The following is an 18516-nucleotide window of genomic DNA, read 5'->3' on the forward strand; positions in this document are numbered from 1 at the left end:
CTCAAAGAATCAATATGAGAATAAATTATTTAATTACTGTGAAAAAATTTTTTTTTAACAAAACCACACAGCTTGTAGGATCCTAATTCCCTCGATCAGAGATTGAACCCAGGTCCCAGCAGTGAAAGTGCCAAGTCCTAACCACTGGACAACCAGGAAATTCCCTATGAAAATATTTTTAACCAGGACAACAGTACATAAGGGATCATTATTCTCAAACTTACTTGGTATCTTTAGCTGACTTTTGTATTAACTAAAATGGGCCCCAAAGCATTTTAAAGACTTTTTTAAGGGGTAGGCAGAGGTGGAGGTGATAGCATTTGAGAACAGCCATCCATCTCTTCATCTATAGTTGAGGAAGCTGGGACCCAAAAAGGTGAAGTATCTTTCCTAACATACACAGAAAGTTCAAGGCAGAGCTGAAAAGCAAGGTGCAGGCATCCTGATTTTCAGGGTCCATGCTTTTCTCCTATTCCACACTGCCTTCCAACATTCCTTTTCTGGAGGTGGGCTTTTTACACAGTGGGAGGAAAGAAAATGGCTCAGCAATGAACAAAAGCTGGCTGACACCCACACTGACCTTTCAGGATAGAGTTGACTGACAACCCAGATAAGCTGGACTGCTGCACTGCGCACTTGTTCATAGTCATCAGAGAGCAGTTTACAAGCCTGCAAACAAGGATTCCAGAAGTCTGTTAGTTCTATGTCCTCCCAGGCGATGTTCAAACTACTTTCAAAATGAAGATAAAGTGGCTGGACCAGGATGCCAATCAAAATATGTACATACGGTTTTAACTTCTTCAACCTTTGCACAGTAAAAAAATTGTTCTGTGTACCCTTCCCAGCCCATGTCTGAAAGGAGAACCACAGACTGACAGCCCAAAAGCCAACTGGAATAGCATCAATCCTAGCAAAGCTTGGTCCGAGCCTCTGTGCTACCCTTATAGGCTCAAACAGCAAACATGAGTTCAGAGCACAAATTTCTGACTGACGGTCCATTTGAAAACTCAAGCACTCTAAATAAATGTACAATTTTAATGCTAAGCTGCCAAAAAGAGGCCAAATTTTCCTGTTTTACTTTGGTCTGAACGGAATATCCCTACTCCACCCACAGTCACAGCAACACCTCGGACTGCAACAACACCCAGAACTATGGCTTCTGAAATTTTAACATCTTATACACCATGCTCTGGCTGTAACATGCTACTGTATCAGTTCTTCCAAGGTCATAACTTAGCCATCATACATGCTCTTCATCCCACTTGAGCCACCTATCTGTTTAAGCAAGGTCTCTCAACCTTGCTATTATCGACATTTTGGATTGGATAATTCTTTGTTGTGAGGTGCTGACCTGTGCAATACGTTTAGCAGCATCCCTGGGCCTCAAGCCATTAGATAGTCATAGCACTGCACCCTCTTCCTCTCCCCAGCAACTGCAATACTCAAAAATACCTCCAAAAAAAGAAAAAGTTCTACATGAAAGAATCAATGCAGGAGATATGGGTTTGATCCCTAATCCAGTAAGATCCTACGTGCCGCGGAGCAATGAAGTCCAGTGCACCACAGCTATTGAGCCTGTGACCTGGAGTCCAGGAGCCACAAATACTGAAGCCCACAGGCCTTAGAGCCCGTGCTCTGCAACAAGAGAAGCCACTACAATGAGGAGTCTGTGCACCGCAACTAGCAAGTAGCCCCCCTCAATGCAACTGGAGAAAATTCCATGCAGAAACGAAGGCCCAGCACAGCCAAAAATAAATAAATAAAATTATTAGAATAAAAAATACCTCCACACATCACCGAATACCCTGGGGGGCAAAATTGCCTTGGTTGAGAACCACTGCTTTAATTCCATCTTTTCTCCCCAAATAAACTGCCTTCTCCGTGCTCTGTACTCTTTCCTACTTCGGTCTCCTGAAAGCATTGACCGCATCATCACACAGGATCCCCTCAGGACTTGTGCTACAGCTGCTCCACGAACCTAAAGACTTCATAAGGGCAGAAGAGCACTGGCAAAGAAGACCACACTCTCCAGGGGATGGGTGACTCATGATCTCAAACCTTATTAGCTGTACTCTGAAATTTCTTACACTCTGACTTTCAACTTCCATTTCCCAAGGCAGCTTTTAACTTTCCCCTCATGACTTCTATCCCACTATAGCCATAAGGCGACCTGTGTATCTGAGAAAAATTAAGGTTCTCAGGCACAAACCCACTCAGTCACTCCATAACAGTTATAAGCTCATTTATTCCTGTATTCTCCCACACCTTGTTTTCTCAGTATCTGAGGGAAAAGCATCCTTTCCAGTTCCTAATCCTACTTTTGCTATGTATCCCATCACTTCCTCACATGACCATCCCTTACCATCCTCCAAAAAGATCTTCCTTGTGGTTCTCTATGATAGCATCCTATTGCTTTATCTCACAGCAATACTCATATGCTCATATACTCATATGCTACAACTGTGCTTGCTTATTTATTAATTGCCGTCTTATCTATGAGAATGGGAAGGGCACAGGTCCCATCTAACATGCTTGGTATTACATAGCCAGCATTAGGTTCTCAATAACATTTGTTGATGAATCAGCTCATGTATCTGATTTTCTGCCTCAAGGAACTTACTCTATCATTTACTCCTCTTTGCCTCTTTCATAGTAACACTTGGTGTTGTTGCTGTTTAGTTGCTAAGTCAGTCTGATTCATTTGTGGCCCCATAGACTATAGCCCGCCAGGCTCCTCTGTCCATTGGGTTTCCTAGACAAGAATACTGGAGTGGGTTACCATTTCCTTCTCCAGAGGATCTTCCCGACCCAGGGATCGAACCCAAGTCTCCTACATTGGAGGTAGATTCTTTACCACTGAGTCACCAGGGAAGACCACCATAATACTAGCTCTCCCAAAACACTAGCTCTCTCCCCAACATATAAATATACTTAGCAACTATCTTTAAAATACAACAACAAACCCTTAATGCTATGCTCCCTTCTGCCAACTTCCACCCCACTTTCCCATCAGTCAAGTTTCTTCACTCCTTGTCAATAATCACTTTAAACTGGCTCACCTCAACGGACCCTGATCTGGCGCTCCCCAAGCCCACCACTCTCCTAAAATTGCTCTCTCTAAACTCACTAATGGCCACTTTGCTGTTTAGTCCAATGACCAGATTTCAGCCCTATCCTAAATGCCCTTCCACCAGCATTTTAGCACTGCTGACTATGAGAATGCCCTCCTGCCTCTTCCAGAATATGTTTTCCCTCCTCCCCTATCAAGCTGCTCCTCAGTTCCATTCTAGGGCTCCTTCCTTAAATGTCTGGCCTGCCCCTGGCTCCATCCTTCATTTCTTCTGATTTTCTTCCTCTCCCTGGATACTGGTAACTCCAAATATCCACCTCCAGCTCTGATCTTTCCTGAGTTCCAGACCTGAAATCCTCCTCAACAGTATCCCATCACCTCTCAAACTCAACATAATCAAAAGGGAATTCAGTATGGTAACTACTGCTGCCTCATATCTCAGAACATCCCCCAGCATTCCACCCTCACTTTCTCGAGACCTACAGCATCGCCTGCCTAATTAACCAACACAGTCTTACGTCACTGAACACCTGAATCATCTGACTAACTCTTCTTCCTCTGTATCTTTACAAGTTTCCTTTAATTATTTGGCTTCCCACACAATTTTCCTACAGGTCACACCATCATAACCATTCTGAACTCATTCTACTTCATTTGTAAAAGAACATACTTGGTTTACACAGCAGTCATAGTGACTGGGTTTATTATCAGCTACCACTAAACACTTAAAACCACTCGATAGGCTAACAAAAACTGGACTCTGAGCATGGATTTAGACTTCTTTTCTCTGGATACATCCAATTATTCTACAAGAAAAACTGTAAGGTCTTTTAGTTAGGCACTCGATCAGCTTGTCTTAATGATACTGTAACTTTACTGTGCTTTTCCTTATCAATGCTACAATAATCGTGTGATATCTTTTCATCTGATCCCATGGTCTTGTTCATCCTCCTCCAGAAATACTCCAGTTTCTCAAGCGTGGTGCCCAGAATTGACTTCAGGTTTGAAGTCCATTCCAAGCCACCAGCCGTCAGTGAGACTACCACTCTCCTTACTCTGAACTCTGTTTTGTATACTCTGGTGCTCATACTCAGCTACCGAAGTCCTCCTAAATGTCCTCCTCACATGTACTCGTGCTGTTCATTACACATCCCCGTTCTCTTCTTAGAATGTATGTTGTGGATACAGCATCACAATTAATACTGCCACTGTGAGCCAGATGAAGCTCTATGTTGTCAAATTCTGACAACCACTGTGACCCCTCTCAATTTCATGATACCTTCACCTCCCTCCTTTCAGACAGCAAGCATTTAAGGTACCTGATTGTAAATTGTTTGGTGTAACTTCAGTCCTCTTTCATGGAGCTGCAACTAGACAATAAAGATACAGTTTAAGTATTTAGGGTCGGGGAGTCAATATTTCCAAAGTCTCCCCTCAATCTCACACATTTTTCCCATCACATCCCATTAACATAGTTCCCTTTGGCCAAAGTCAGTGCTATATAATAAGAAATGTGTGATAAGGAGGCTGAGGAAGAAATGGTTGACACCATCTCTCCCTAAGGATTACTCCTCCCCATAACTTCCACCTATACTCCTGAGATACAAGGGTACAACACGTACCTATTGTACCACAGTACCAGGTAACATCCCTCTCATGGACCTGGGATACAAGCTGTACCTTCCAGGTTTCAGAAGTGCAGGTAAAAGCTACCAGAGAAGCCCACAAGATAAGCAACTGTTATAAAGGAATGTGTGTCTTTGAGTTCTGTAATGCCACCAACACCTTCCTGAAAGTGTGGATAAAGTGTATCTTGGGGGGATTCAGAATGTTTCTATCCAAGGTGGCATTAGCCATTAACTTAAAAAAAAAAAGTACAAATAAAAAAACGGACTCCATTTAGTTTCCATAATCATGTTTCCGTTCCGTTCCGTCGCTCAGTCGTGTCCGATTCTTTGCGACCCCGTGGACTGTAGCCTACCAGGCTTCTCCGTCCATGGGATTCTCCAGGCAAGAATACCGGGGTGGGTTACCATTTCCTTCTCCAGGGGATCTTCCCGACCCAGGGATCAAACCTGGGTCTCCCGCATTGGAGGCAGACGCTTTAACCCTTGAGCCACCAGGGAAGCCCTTACCATGGCTTTTATAGCTGCTGTTCTGACACGTGGGTCCTGATCATTAAAGTAATCCCCTATAATCTTCTGAACATCTCTGACAGCTAGGCCTTCTGCATCTTTTGTGACATTTTTATCCAAAGAACCAAGATTGCCAAGTAACTGCAGACACTTATTTCTTACACCATGAGAAGTATCTGTCAGGTGCTATGAAAAGAGAGAACAAAAGGACATGATTAAGATATCTTAAAAATAAACAAAAAACAGAAACAAAAGCACTGCATCAACTTTAGGAATGACTTCAAACACTACATTCTCACTAGTCAGGTCTCATATTTTCTTTCTTTTTCTAGGGGGGGGTGTTGCTTGTTTTGGTCATGCTGTGTAATTTGTGGGATCTTAGTTCCTCAACCAAAGACTGAACCCAGGACCCAGCAGTGAAAGTGCCAAATCCTAACCACTGGACTGCCAGTGAATTCCCTTCATGTCTTTTGAGTATATGTCTTCCAAAAAGAATCATGAGTCATGAAGACTCCTAGTTATTCAACATCATACTCCCAACAGCAAGCGTCTGGCCTTGTAAAGAATAAGTTACTTTAAATGTGACCCCTTAAGTTGTATTTTATTTACTATCAAATCTAAAAACAGAACATTTTTTAATTTTAATATTCATACAGAAATATGCAAAAATATTAAATGTACAGTTCAATAAATTTTCACAACACACACACAAACAAGCATCTAGATAAAGAAGTAAACATGAGAAACTCTCATGTCCCATCCCAGTAACTACTCTACTACCATCGAAAATAGCCACCATCACCAAAGCAATCTTGAGAAAAAAGAACAAAGTTGGAGGAATCATGCTCCCTGCCTTTAGACTATACTACAAAGCTCCCATTATCAAAACACTACATCAATGGCACAAAAACAGTCTCAGAGATCAAGGGAACAGAGACGGGAGAGCCAAGAAACAAACGCACAAACTTATGGTCAATTAATCTACAACAAAGGAAGAAAGAATATACGATGGGGAAAAGAGAGTCTCTTCAATAAGTGGTGCTGGAGAAACTGTACAGCTACATGTAAAAGGATGAAACCAGAACATTTTCTCATACCATATACAAAAGTAAGTTCAAAATGGATTAAAGAGGTAAACGTAAGACCAGAAACCATAAAACTCCCAGAAGAAAATATAGGCAGAACACTCATTGACATAAATCATGGCTTTTTTTGTTGTTGGATCTCTCTCCCAAGGCAAAGGAAACAAAAGCAATAATAAACAAATGGGACCTAACTAAACTTAAAAGCCTTTGCACAGCATAGGAAACCACTGACAAAATGAAAAAACAACCAAGTAAATGGGAGAAAATATCTGTGAATAGTAAACAGTTTATACACCTCAATATCAAAAACAACAAACAAACAAAAAACCCAAACAACCTGATACAAACTGAGCAGAAGACCTGAACAGACATTTTTCCAAAGACCTACAAATGGCCAATAGGCACATGAAAAGATGCTCAACATAGCTGACTATCAGAGACAAGCAAATCAAAACCATCATGAAATGTCACCTCACATTTCTCAGAACGGCAATCATCAAAAAGAATACAAATGACAAACATCGGCGAGGATGTGGATAAACAGGAACCCTTGTACACTACTGGGAATGAAAATTGATGCACCCACGATGGAAAACAGTATTTTTCAAAAAATTAAAAATAGAACTACTGTATAATCCAGCGATTCCATTCCTGGGTAAATATTTGAAGAAAACAAAAACATGTCTTGGAAAAGACACATGCATCCAATGTTCACTGCAGCATTAGTTACAAGAGCCAAGATATGGAAGCAATTCCCAGTGTCCATCAACAGACATTTGATGGAAAAAGCAGACCTAGTGTATGTGTTTGTGTGCACACATATATACACACACAATGAACACACATAAACACATATACACACAATGGGATATTACTCAACTGTAAGAAACAACGAAATTTTGCCATTTGCAAAAACAACATGGATGATCTTGGAGGGCATTATGCTTAGTGAAATAAGTCACACAGAGAAAGGCAAATATTGGATATTATTGCTTATAATGGAATCTAAAAAAAATAAACAAATGAATGTAACAAAACAGAAACAGACTTACAGATACAGAGAGTAAATTAGTGGGAATCAACAGGAAGAAAAGGAGAAGCAAAATAGGAGTATGGAATTAAGAAGTACAAACTACTATGTATAAAATGAATAAGCTACAAAGATAAAGTGAAAGTTGCTCAGCTGTGTCCAACTCTTTGCGACCCCATTGACTATACAGTCCATGGAATTCTCCAGTCCAGAATACTGGAGTGGGTAGCCGTCCCCTTCTCCAGTGGATCTTCCTGACCCAGGAATCAAACCGGGTCTCCTGCATTGCAGGCGAATTCTTTACCAGGTGAAATACCAGGGAAGCCAAAGATAATATAAGGATAACTAACAGAAGAAGGGGACTTCCCAAGCAGGGCTGGTGGTAAAGAACCTGCCTGCCAACGCAGGAGACATAAGACATGCTGGTTCAATCCCTGGGTCGGGAAGATCCCCTGGAGGAGGGCATGGCAACCCACTCCAGTATTCTTGCCTAGGAAATCCCATGGACAGAGGACCCTGGGGGGTTACAGTCCATGGGGCTGCAAAGAGGTGGACCCAACTGAAGCAACCTAGCATGAACGCACACAACAGAAGCAGAAGAGATTAAGAAGAGGTGGCATAAAATAAACAGAAGAACTTCACAAAAAAGGTCTTAATGACCTCCATAATCACTATGGTGTGGTCACACACCTAGAGTCAGACATCCTGGAGTATGAAGTCAAGTGGGGTGATGGAATTCCAGTTGAGTTATTTCAAATCCAAAAAGATGAGGCTGTAAAAGTGTTGCACTCAATATGCCAACAAATTTGGAAAATTCAGCAGTGGCCACAGGATTGGAAAAGGTCAATTTTCATTGCAATCCCAAAGATGCTCAAACTATTGTACAACTGCACTCATTTCACATGTGAGGCAAGGTAATGCTCAAAATTCTTCAAGCTAGGCTTCAGAAGTATGTGAACCAAGAACTTCCAGATGTTCAAGCTGGATTTAGAAAAGGTAGAAGAATTAGAGATCAAGTTGTCAATATCAGTTGGATGACATAAAAAGCAAGGGAATTCCAAAAAATATCTACTTCTGATTCATTGACTACACTAAAGCCTTTGACTGTGTGGATCACAACAAACTATGGAAAATTCTTAAAGAGATGGGAATACCAGACCACCTTATCTGTCTCCTGAGAAACCTGTGTGCAGGACAAGAAGCAACAGTTAGGACTGGACATGGAACAATGGATTGGTTCAAAATTGGGAAAGGAATACATCAAGGCTGTATACTATCACCCTGCTTATTGAACTTATATGCAGAGTACATCATGCAAAATGCCGAGCTAGATGGCTCACAAGCTGGAATCAAGATAGCCAGGAGAAATATTAACAACCTCAGATATGCAGATGATACCACTCTAATGGCAGAAAGTAAAGAGGAACTAAAGAGCCTCTTGATGAGGGTGAAAAAGAAGAGTGGAAAAGCTGGCTTAAAACTCAACATTCAAAAAACTAAGATCATGGCATCTATCACTTTACGGCAAACAGAAGTGGGAAAAGTGAAAAAGGTAACAGATTTTATTTTCTTGGGCTCCAAAACCACTGTGGACAGTGACTGCAGCCATAAAATTAGAAGATGCTTGCTCCCTGGAAGAAAAGCTACAACAAACCTAGACAGCGTATTAAAAAGCAGAGACATCACTTTGCCAACAAAGGTCCCCACAGTCAAAGCTAAGGTTTTTCCAGTAGTCACGTATGGATGTGAGAGTTGGACTATAAAGAAAGCTGAGCACCAAAGAATTGATGTTTTTGAACTATGGTGCTAGAGAAGCCTCTTGAGAATCCCTTGGACTGCAAGGAGATCCAACCAGTCCGTCCTAAAGGAGATCAGTCCTGAATATTCATTGGAAGGACTGATGCTGAAGCTGAAGCTCCAATACTTTGGCCACCTGATGCAAAGAGCTGACTCAATGGAAAAGAACCTGATGCTGGGAAAGACTGAGGGCAGGAGAAGGGTATGACATAGGAAGAGATGGTTGGATGGCATCACTGACTCAATGCACATGAGTTTGAGCAAACTCTGGGAGATGGTGAAGGACAAGGAAGCCTGGCGTGCAGCACTTCACATGGGGTCGCAAACAGTCAGACATGACTTAGCAACAACCAACTATTAAAATATTGAATCACTGTGTGTATACCTGAAACTAATATAATACTGTAAATCAATTATATTGAGATAAACTAATGCAATATTAAAAAACAACTAAAGTAACCATTATCTTGACTTCTGACACAAAATTTTGCCTATTTTTATAACTTATAAAATCAAATACTGCTACGCTTCCTTTGCTTACTATTATGTTGGTAAGAATCATCCATAGTATGGCACATAGCAATGGCTGATTCATTCTCATTACTATCAGGTATTCCATTTGTGTATACACCATAATCCATTTATCCTTTCTACTGTTGATAGACATTGGGGCTATTTCCAGTTTGGGGTTATTCTAAATATAATATTACTATAATTATTCTTGAATGTGGTTTTTGGTATACTTTTTCACATTTCTGTTGAATATACAGTTGGAAGTGAAATTGCTGGGTCACAGAAAATGCATATGTTCAGCTTAAGAAGATACTGCTAAATACTATTCCAAAGTGGTTGTACTAATTTAACTAATTTACACTTTCACCAGTCATATGTAAATGTTCCAGATATGATACACCTCTGTCAACACTCAGTATTGTCAATCTTTTTTCAGCACTTCTCATCATCCCACTGCTACTGAAATAAACTACTTGCATAATGCAGTAACAGGAACTGATAAGACTTCAGTGAAACAACTAGCCTCAAACCTAGGCAAGAAATAATGTAAGAAGTTGGGACATGTTGTGCCAAAAAGCAAGAAAATATCAAAGACTAATTGAGTCAGATCAAAAACACAAAGAAACCAATCTGTAGGGGTTCCCACTATCAACATTTATATCAAAAGTAAGCAATCAAACAAATCCAGAATGTAGGATATTCGACAAGACCAACAATCTGGTTTCTTCAATAAAACTGTGGCATTTAAAGGAAAAAAAAATGGGGCACTGATACTGATTAAAAGAAATTTAAGAGACTCTCCAAATATAACATATGCTAAACCAAAAAAACCCCACAAAACTATAAAAAGATATTTAATGCAGTTAAGAAAATTTTAATATGAATTGGTATGAGATGATGTGGAATAACTTAATAATTGTATCATGGCTATATTAAAAAATATCAGTTATTATTAGTTAGAGATACATACTGAATTATGTATGATTTAAGTAACATATCAGGGATTTTCTTTAAAATATTACAGCAGACTACAACAGAAAGTAAGAGAAAAAAACAGATGAAAAAGATTGCAAAATAAAAATAATTGTCAAATTCACACCAAAAACTGCAAAGAATAATTTGAAATTTTCCATATTATAAAATACATATAAATTGAAAAAAAAAGACCTAGGTTCAAATTTCAGTTCTGACTCTATACGTGTAATACTGAACAAATCACTGGACCTCTCAAGAGTCAAAGTTTCCTCATTTATAAAGAAGGAATAATAGTACTTCCCTGGTGGTCCAGTGGTCAAGAATCTACCTTGCAATGCAAAGGACGTCCCACCTGCCTCAACTAGGACCCAACACAACCATATAAACAATTTAAAAAAAGAGAGAATCCATCTGTCAAGGCAGGGGACGTGGGTTCGATACCTGGTGCAGGAAGATTCCACATGCTGAGAGGCAACTAAGCGCACACACTACAACCACTGAGTCGACACTCCAGGGCCCACACACCACAACTACCGAGCCCGCGTGCCGTAACTACTGAAGCCTACACACTCTAGGGCCTGCATGTTGCAGCTACGGAGCCTGCCTAGAGTCCACGCTCTGTAACAAGAAGCCACCACAATGAGAAGCCCACACACCACAACCAAAAGTAAGCAGTCGCGTGCCACAACTAGAGAAAGCCTGAACACAATAACGAACACCCAGTGCAGCCAAAATCAAATTAAAACGAACCCAGCCTGCTTAAGAAAAGGGAAGCAGGTGGCAAAAAAAGAAAATAGAGAAGAGTCAGAGGTAAAAGTGAGGCCACCTGGATAAAACAGGCCTGCTGATCTGGAATACACAAGCATGAATTTTCTAGTGATGGCTGTCTAACAAGAGGGCAATCTGTCCGGAAAGGTGTGAGCATGGTAATGGTTCACATCAGAATGCTCTGGGAGAAGACTCCTGAACTAAATGGGACCTAGACATTCTCATAGAAGCTATGTTCTATGAGAGGGTGGGCTGGGCAGGTAGGCTTACTCAGAGGAGAGAACAAGGAAATTAGTAAGGAAGTGCAGGTGCAGAGGGGTGGGGCTCTCACAGAGGGACTGTCTCCTTATAAAAATGACTCAATACAACATTTGAGATCAGAGTTAATTCATGTCTCCAAGTTATTTACGTTAAAGAAATGTGAAACATAAACGCTCTTAAGTGTTCACAATGCTCAAAATTATCCAACAAAATGACACACTGAAACTGAGAAGTTAAGAGAAATTTCCAGATATGAAGCTGACAGTGACACTGTCACAGTTAATACAGCAATGTTGTTTATTTTTTTAAATAAACTATTTTTATTTAGTATGGAAGCATCATTTGTAGTAACTGAACTGTCAACTGAATCACCATCCCCTAGAAAGTTGCTACCATTATTACAAATACTTTGATTTTCAAACAACAAACTAAAGTCTTCTAGTTCCTATTAAGGTAACCAAGGCAACACTGACGCATAACTAGCCTGTTACTGCACACTGAATGCTAGCCTCAAAGAAACAAAGTCTAAATCACACCCTTAGGGCAGCAATTAGTTTTATGATATCCTTCCCCCACAGGTCACTACTTACATCACGGATTTCATCACTAATAGATGCTTAGTGCCTGCTCTGCAAATGATGCTATTTTGGTGCTATACCTAGGCCATTAAAATACCATCATTTCTATATTAATGGAGTAAAAGCAAACCACATTCCCCAATAAGACTAATTCACTTCAAAAATAAGCTAAACCAATCAGTTTAAAACTACTGTTAAAGAATAAAAAATCAATGATTAAGTATGTCAAGAAAATCCAAGAATGAGGTTTAATAAGACAAAAATAACTTACTGACTCATTCAGTTTCAATATGGATTTTTTTTTCTTTTTTTTTGGGGGGGAGGGGCGTGTTGCTGAGCACCACACAGCTTGCAATATCTTAGTACCCAACCAAGGATTGAAGCTGGGCCACAACAGTGAAAGCGCTGAGTTCTAACCACTGGATCATCAAGGAATTCCCATTAACATGTATTATTCTTAAGCACAGATAAAAATTTAACATACCAAGCAATGGAAATTATTCTAAGAGACAACCTCTCCCAACAAAGAACACATAATATTTGCTCAGGTAGTATTTGATAAATGTTAAAATGCTGCCATGTCTCAGTTGCCTGAAGAGATTAATGTACTTTTGCCACAGAATTAAAGGAACAAAAAAGAAACAGAGAGACCAGAAGAGGTGAGATAGAAAAAGAGAGACAAAGAATTAAACTAGGCTCTAAGGAAGCCATATATACAAAAAATGACAAGATATTTATTCCCTAGAAAAATCTTCAAAATAAGAAAGACAGTAGAAGACCTCCAATTTCAGTTATGCAAAGTCTACAGAAGAAAAGACTTGGTAATTTCCTGGCCAAATTTAAATCTCATCATCTATCAAATGAGGATTAGATGTACAATAGCTCAGCTAGTGAAGAATGTTCCTGCAATGCAGGATTCCTCCGTTCGACTCCTGGGTCAGGAAGATTCCCTGGAGAATGGAAAGGCTACCCACTCCAGTATTCTTAGGCTTCCTTAGTGGCTCAGATGGTAAAGAATCTGCCTGCAACGTGGGAGACCCGGGTTCAATCCTTGGGTTAGGAAGATCCCTGGAGAAGGTCACAGCAACCCACTCCAGTATTCTTGCCTGAAGAATCCCATGGACAGAGGAGCCTGGTGGGCTACAGTCCATGGGGTTGAAAAGAGTCGAACATGACTGAGCAACTAAGCATAACACAGCACACAGTACCTCGAAGGATTACTGACAATAATAATTACTGACAGAAATGAATTTTGAGATGTTAAGAATACCCAAAAGCATGACTTTCTACTATGAAACAAAAAATATGACAGATTCATATCCCATATTTTAAAAATATACAAAGGAACAATATGAACTTCAAAAAATGATAGAACAGATTATAATATTTTGAATAAATTAGGAGATTGATAAGAAGGGAGGGAGGGAAAGAGAGGGAGGGAAAGAGAGGGAAGGAAAACTTTCTTACAATAGCATGCCAAGTAAAAAATATAGATGGAATAACAGCATTAGAATATCACCATTTTGTAATAATCAGTTATAAATGACTCAGCAAGATTTATTAATAGTTGCTAAAATAGAGAATGGGGAAGAAGACATTTACATTATCTCAAAGTATCTCCCCACATATTACTCACTAATCACAGGAAGAAATAACTCTACAATGAAAAATATGGCAGACACTACCTTAACTAAGTATCAAAGTTAACACCAATAATGAGTCAGACCTCACGTGTGCCTTATATGACACACTGAGAGGGACACAGTATTATTAATGTATTATTCCCACCAACACGTGTAATTTGAGTCTAGACAGAGGAAATACCAGATAAATCCATGTTGAAAGACACTCTAGGGATTTCCTGGTGGTCCAGTGGTTAAGAATCCGCCTTGCAATGCTAGGGACACTAGTTTGATTCCTGGTCTGGGAAGATCTTATACACTGTGGAGCAGCTAGGCCTGTGTGCCACAACTACCGAGTTTGCGCTCTAGAGCCTGAAAGCTGCAACTGGAGAAAGCCCACATGCAGCAATGAAGACCCAATGCAGCCAAAACTTAAAAAAAAAAAAAGACAAAGTAAACAGCCTATACTTCTCAAGTTAAGGTCATGAAAGACAAAGACAGCCTGAGGGACCTTTCCAGATTAAAGAAAACAGGGACATGAAAACTAAATGCAATGTGTGATTCTGGACCAGAAAAGAAAAATTTATATAAAATATAATATAAGACAACAGGTAGAATTTAAATAAAATCTAATACTACTACAGATTAGCATTATATCAAAGTTAAATTTCCTGGGAATTCCCTGGCAGTCCAGTGTAGGATTCCATGTTTCCACTGCAGGGCGCATGAGTTCAATCCCTGGTTGGGGAACGAAGATCTCACAGACCACACAGTAAAAAAAAAACCAGACAAAATCCAGAGTTAAATTTCCTGATTTTGAAAACTGGGTTTATAAAAATGATTTTCTCCTTCTTAAGAAATAAAAATTTAAGTATTTAGTGGGAAAGAAGCATAATGTCTGCAATTTACCCTTAAATGGTTCGGTAAAATATACATAGAGAGAGTGAAAGTGAAAGTTGCTCAGTCGTGTCCAACTCCTTGCGACCCCATGGACTATACAGTCCTTGGAATTCTCCAGGCCAGAACACTGGAATGGGTAGCCTTTCCCTTCTCCAGGGGATATTCCCAACTCAGGGATCAAACCCAGGTCTCCCTCATTGCAGCCAGATTCTTTTACCAACTGAGCTATCAGGGAAGCCCCCAACATAGAGAATGATAAAGCAAATGCAGGAGAATGTCAATGATTGATTAATCAAAAAGAAGGGTATATGGAAATCTCTTGTACTATTTTCATAATTTTTTTTAGTAAGTTTGCAATTGTTGGGTTATTTGGACTTTGTCCCACACCCAAACAAATGCTTTCCCAGAATTCTCTGAGTAAAAGGCACCACCATCTAATCTGGCACATAAGCTGGAAATGGGAAATATCCTCAGCAACTCCTTCACCGCCACTCCATGCTCAACCAATTATCAAGTCCTGCCAATCTTACTTCCCAAATATTTCTCAAATCTATCCATATGTTTCCATCTTTCCATCACTTTAATTCAAATTATAACCTTTCATGTTCAGTACAGTTCATTCGCTCAGTCATGTCCGACTCTTTGCGACCCCATGAATCACAGCACGCCAGGCCTCCCTGTCCATCACCAACTCCCAGAGTTCACTCAAACTCATGTCCATCGAGTCGGTGATGCCATCCAGCCATCTCATTCTCTGTCGTCCCCTTCTTCTCCCGCCCCCAATCCCTCCCAGCATCAGAGTCTTTTCCAGTGAGTCAACTCGTCGCACGAGGTGGCCAAACCTTTCATGCAGGCTACTACAATAATATCCTTTACTATCTGAGCCACAAGGAAAGCCCAGTGCAATAACATCCTAACTGGCTTCTTGTCCAATAAGTTCTCTAGCACATATTTGCTTTTCTTAAAGTGTCTCTGTTTGGTTTTGGTACTAAGGTTATACTAGCCTCATAGAATCAGTGGAGAAATGCTGCTTTTCTCTTCTACTTCTTAAGAAAATCTGTGAAGAATTGGTATGAATTCTTATTTAAAATGTTTGATTCAAAGCCATCTGGGCCTGAGCTTCTCTTTGTAGGTAAGTTTTTGCTTTTTTCATTACTAATTTAATTACTTGTTATAAGTATATTCGGATTGTCTACTCCTTCTTGAGATAGTTTTCGCAGTTCGTATCTCTGTAGGAATTAGTAGTAATTTGTGCATTTTACGTAAGTTATCTAATTTATCGGCATAAAATTGTTCATAGTATTTTTTTTAATCTTTTTCATTTCTGTCAGGTCAGCAGAAATAGCCTCTTTTCATTTATGATTCTAGTACTTTGAGCCTTATTTTTTCCTTTCCAAAAATAAAGATTTCTCAATTTTGTTGATCTTTACAAAGAACAAGCTTTTGCTTCTTTGATTTTTCTCTACTGTTTTCCTACTCTTGATTTCATTAATTTCCACTCTAGTCTTTCTTATTTCCTTCCTTCTGCATGCTTTCACATTTAATGTGTTCTTCTTTATCCAGCATCTTAGGTAAAAGAATAAGGTACTGGAATGAGATCTTTCTCATTTTTTGCTATGGACACTAATTACTATAAATTTCCCTCTAGGCATGCAGTAGCTGCAGCCCAGTTTTGCCACACAGTGCCTTCATTCACCTCAAAGTATTTTCTAATTTATCCGCTGATTTTCTCTCTGACTCACTGGTTAAATAGGAGCATGTTGTTTAATTTCCACATATTTGTGGTTTTCCTAATTTTTTCTGTTACTCATCTAATTTAATCCCATTGTAGTTGGACTCTGCATTATTTCTATTAAAAGGGGAAATGTTATTTTAATGTGAATCATATCTCAAAGATTACTATATGACAAAAATCACAGACAAAATAGCATTAAGCAATAGAAACAGTAACTATAGCTATGAATCATAGTCAGCCTTTCTTTATTTGAATTTGCAAAAGCTTGTGCCAGATATGCCATTTCCAAAGAGTTCAAATTTCTACCTAGTTATGAGCCTCTACAAATGGTGAAGAAATGCACAAAAAGTCCATATGAAAAACTAGAAAAGAACAGGAAAAGCTCATTCTCAAGACAGAACTAGAGATCAAATTGACAACATTCACTGGATCATCAAAAAGCACAAGAGTTCCAGAAAAAACATCGCTTTACTGACTACGCCAAAGCCTTTGACTGTGTGGATAACAACAAACTGGAAAATTCTGAAAGAGATGGGAATACCAGACCACCTGACCAGCCTCCTGACAAATCCGTATGCAAGTCAAGAAGCAACAGTTAGAACTGGATGTGGAACAACAGACTGGTTCCAAATCAGGAAAGGAGTATGTCAAGGCTGTATATTGTCAACCTGCTTATTTAACTTATATGCAGAGTACATCACAAGAAATGCCAGGCTGGATGAAGCACAAGTTGGAATCAAGGTTGCCAGGGGAAATATCAATAACCTCAGATATGCAGATGACACCACCCTTATGGCAGAAAGTGAAGAACTAAAGAGCCTCTTGATGAAAGTGAAAAAAGAGAGTGAAAAAGTTGGCTTAAAACTCAACATTCAGAAAACTAGGATCATGGCATCTGGTCCCATCACTTCATGGCAAATAGATGGGGAAACAGTGAGAGTCTTTATTTTTTGGGGCTCCAAAATCACTGCAGATGGTGACTGCAGCCGTGAAATGAAAAGACGCTTGCTCCTTGGAAGAAAAGCTATGACCAACCTAGATAGCATATTAAAAAGCAGAGACATTATTTGCCAACAAAGGTTCACCTAGTCAAGGCTATGGTTTTTCCGGTAGTCATGTAGCGATGTGAGAGTTGGACTATAAAGAAAGCTGAGCACTGAAGAATTGATGCTTTTGAACTGTGGTATCAGAGAAGACTCTTGAGAGTCCCTTGGACTGCAAGGAGATCCAACCAGTCAATCCTAAAGGAAATCAGTCCTGAATATTCACTGGAAGGACTGATGCTAAAGCTGAAACTCCAATACTTTGGCCACCTGATGCGAAGAACTGACTCATTTGAAAAGACCCTGATGCTGGGAAAGATTAAAGGCAAGAGGAGAAGGGGACGACAGAGGATGAGATGGTGGGATGGCATCACTGACTCAATGGACATGAGTTTGAGTGAGCTCCCGGAGTTGGTGATGAACAGGGAGGCCTGGTGTGCTTCAGGCCATGGGGTCACAAAGAGTCAGACATGACTGAGTGACTGAACTGAAGACAGGACATACAAATGAAGAAAAAATAGGAAATTTTTTAAAATGAAATACCATTTCCTTCTTACCAAATTAACAGGTTTACATCTTGCTTTTAAACATTAATATCCAAATGATAGAATAATATGTGAAATTATGCACTCTCATATACTGTGGATATGCTTAAACTAGAATATTGTAGAAAACAATTTGCCAAAAGTATCAAAAGCCTTAAAAAAAAACAAAAATTCTAAATGCTTACATCCAGTAATTCTACCGTGACAATGTATGTTTAGGAAATAACCCTAGATACAGGAAATACTTTAGACTAATCACATTCACTGTGTGGTATTATTTACCATTTTTTAAAAATGGCTATAATATAAATTTCCACTAATAAGAGAATGGTTAGGACAAACTATGGCTTGATTACTGGACATAATATCATGCATCCATTAAAAATATTTATAAAACATTTACAATATAAAGAAAATATTTGTTATGTTAGTCAAAAAGCAAAAATGAATATAGAATAT

The 18516-nt window shown here is 39.4% G+C and overlaps 1 protein-coding gene across 2 annotated transcripts in view; it reads right to left on the reverse strand.

Annotated features, from left to right (window-relative positions):
* INTS4 (integrator complex subunit 4) overlaps positions 1-18516 on the reverse strand; it is a 114820-nt gene that overhangs the window by 63492 nt on the left and 32812 nt on the right. For both annotated transcript variants that reach the window (XM_055416059.2, XM_055416060.2), the window contains exons 5-7: positions 5206-5391; positions 4390-4440; positions 581-669 (exon numbers count right to left, since the gene is read on the reverse strand). In XM_055416059.2, coding sequence (XP_055272034.1) covers positions 581-669; positions 4390-4440; positions 5206-5391 — 326 coding nt within the window. The remainder of the gene's footprint in view (positions 1-580; positions 670-4389; positions 4441-5205; positions 5392-18516) is intronic.

The sequence above is a fragment of the Moschus berezovskii genome, chromosome 25, assembly GCF_049115385.1.
Source record: "Moschus berezovskii isolate FMDL1 chromosome 25, NW_MosBer_1.0, whole genome shotgun sequence".
NCBI classification, from domain to species: domain Eukaryota; kingdom Metazoa; phylum Chordata; class Mammalia; order Artiodactyla; family Moschidae; genus Moschus; species Moschus berezovskii.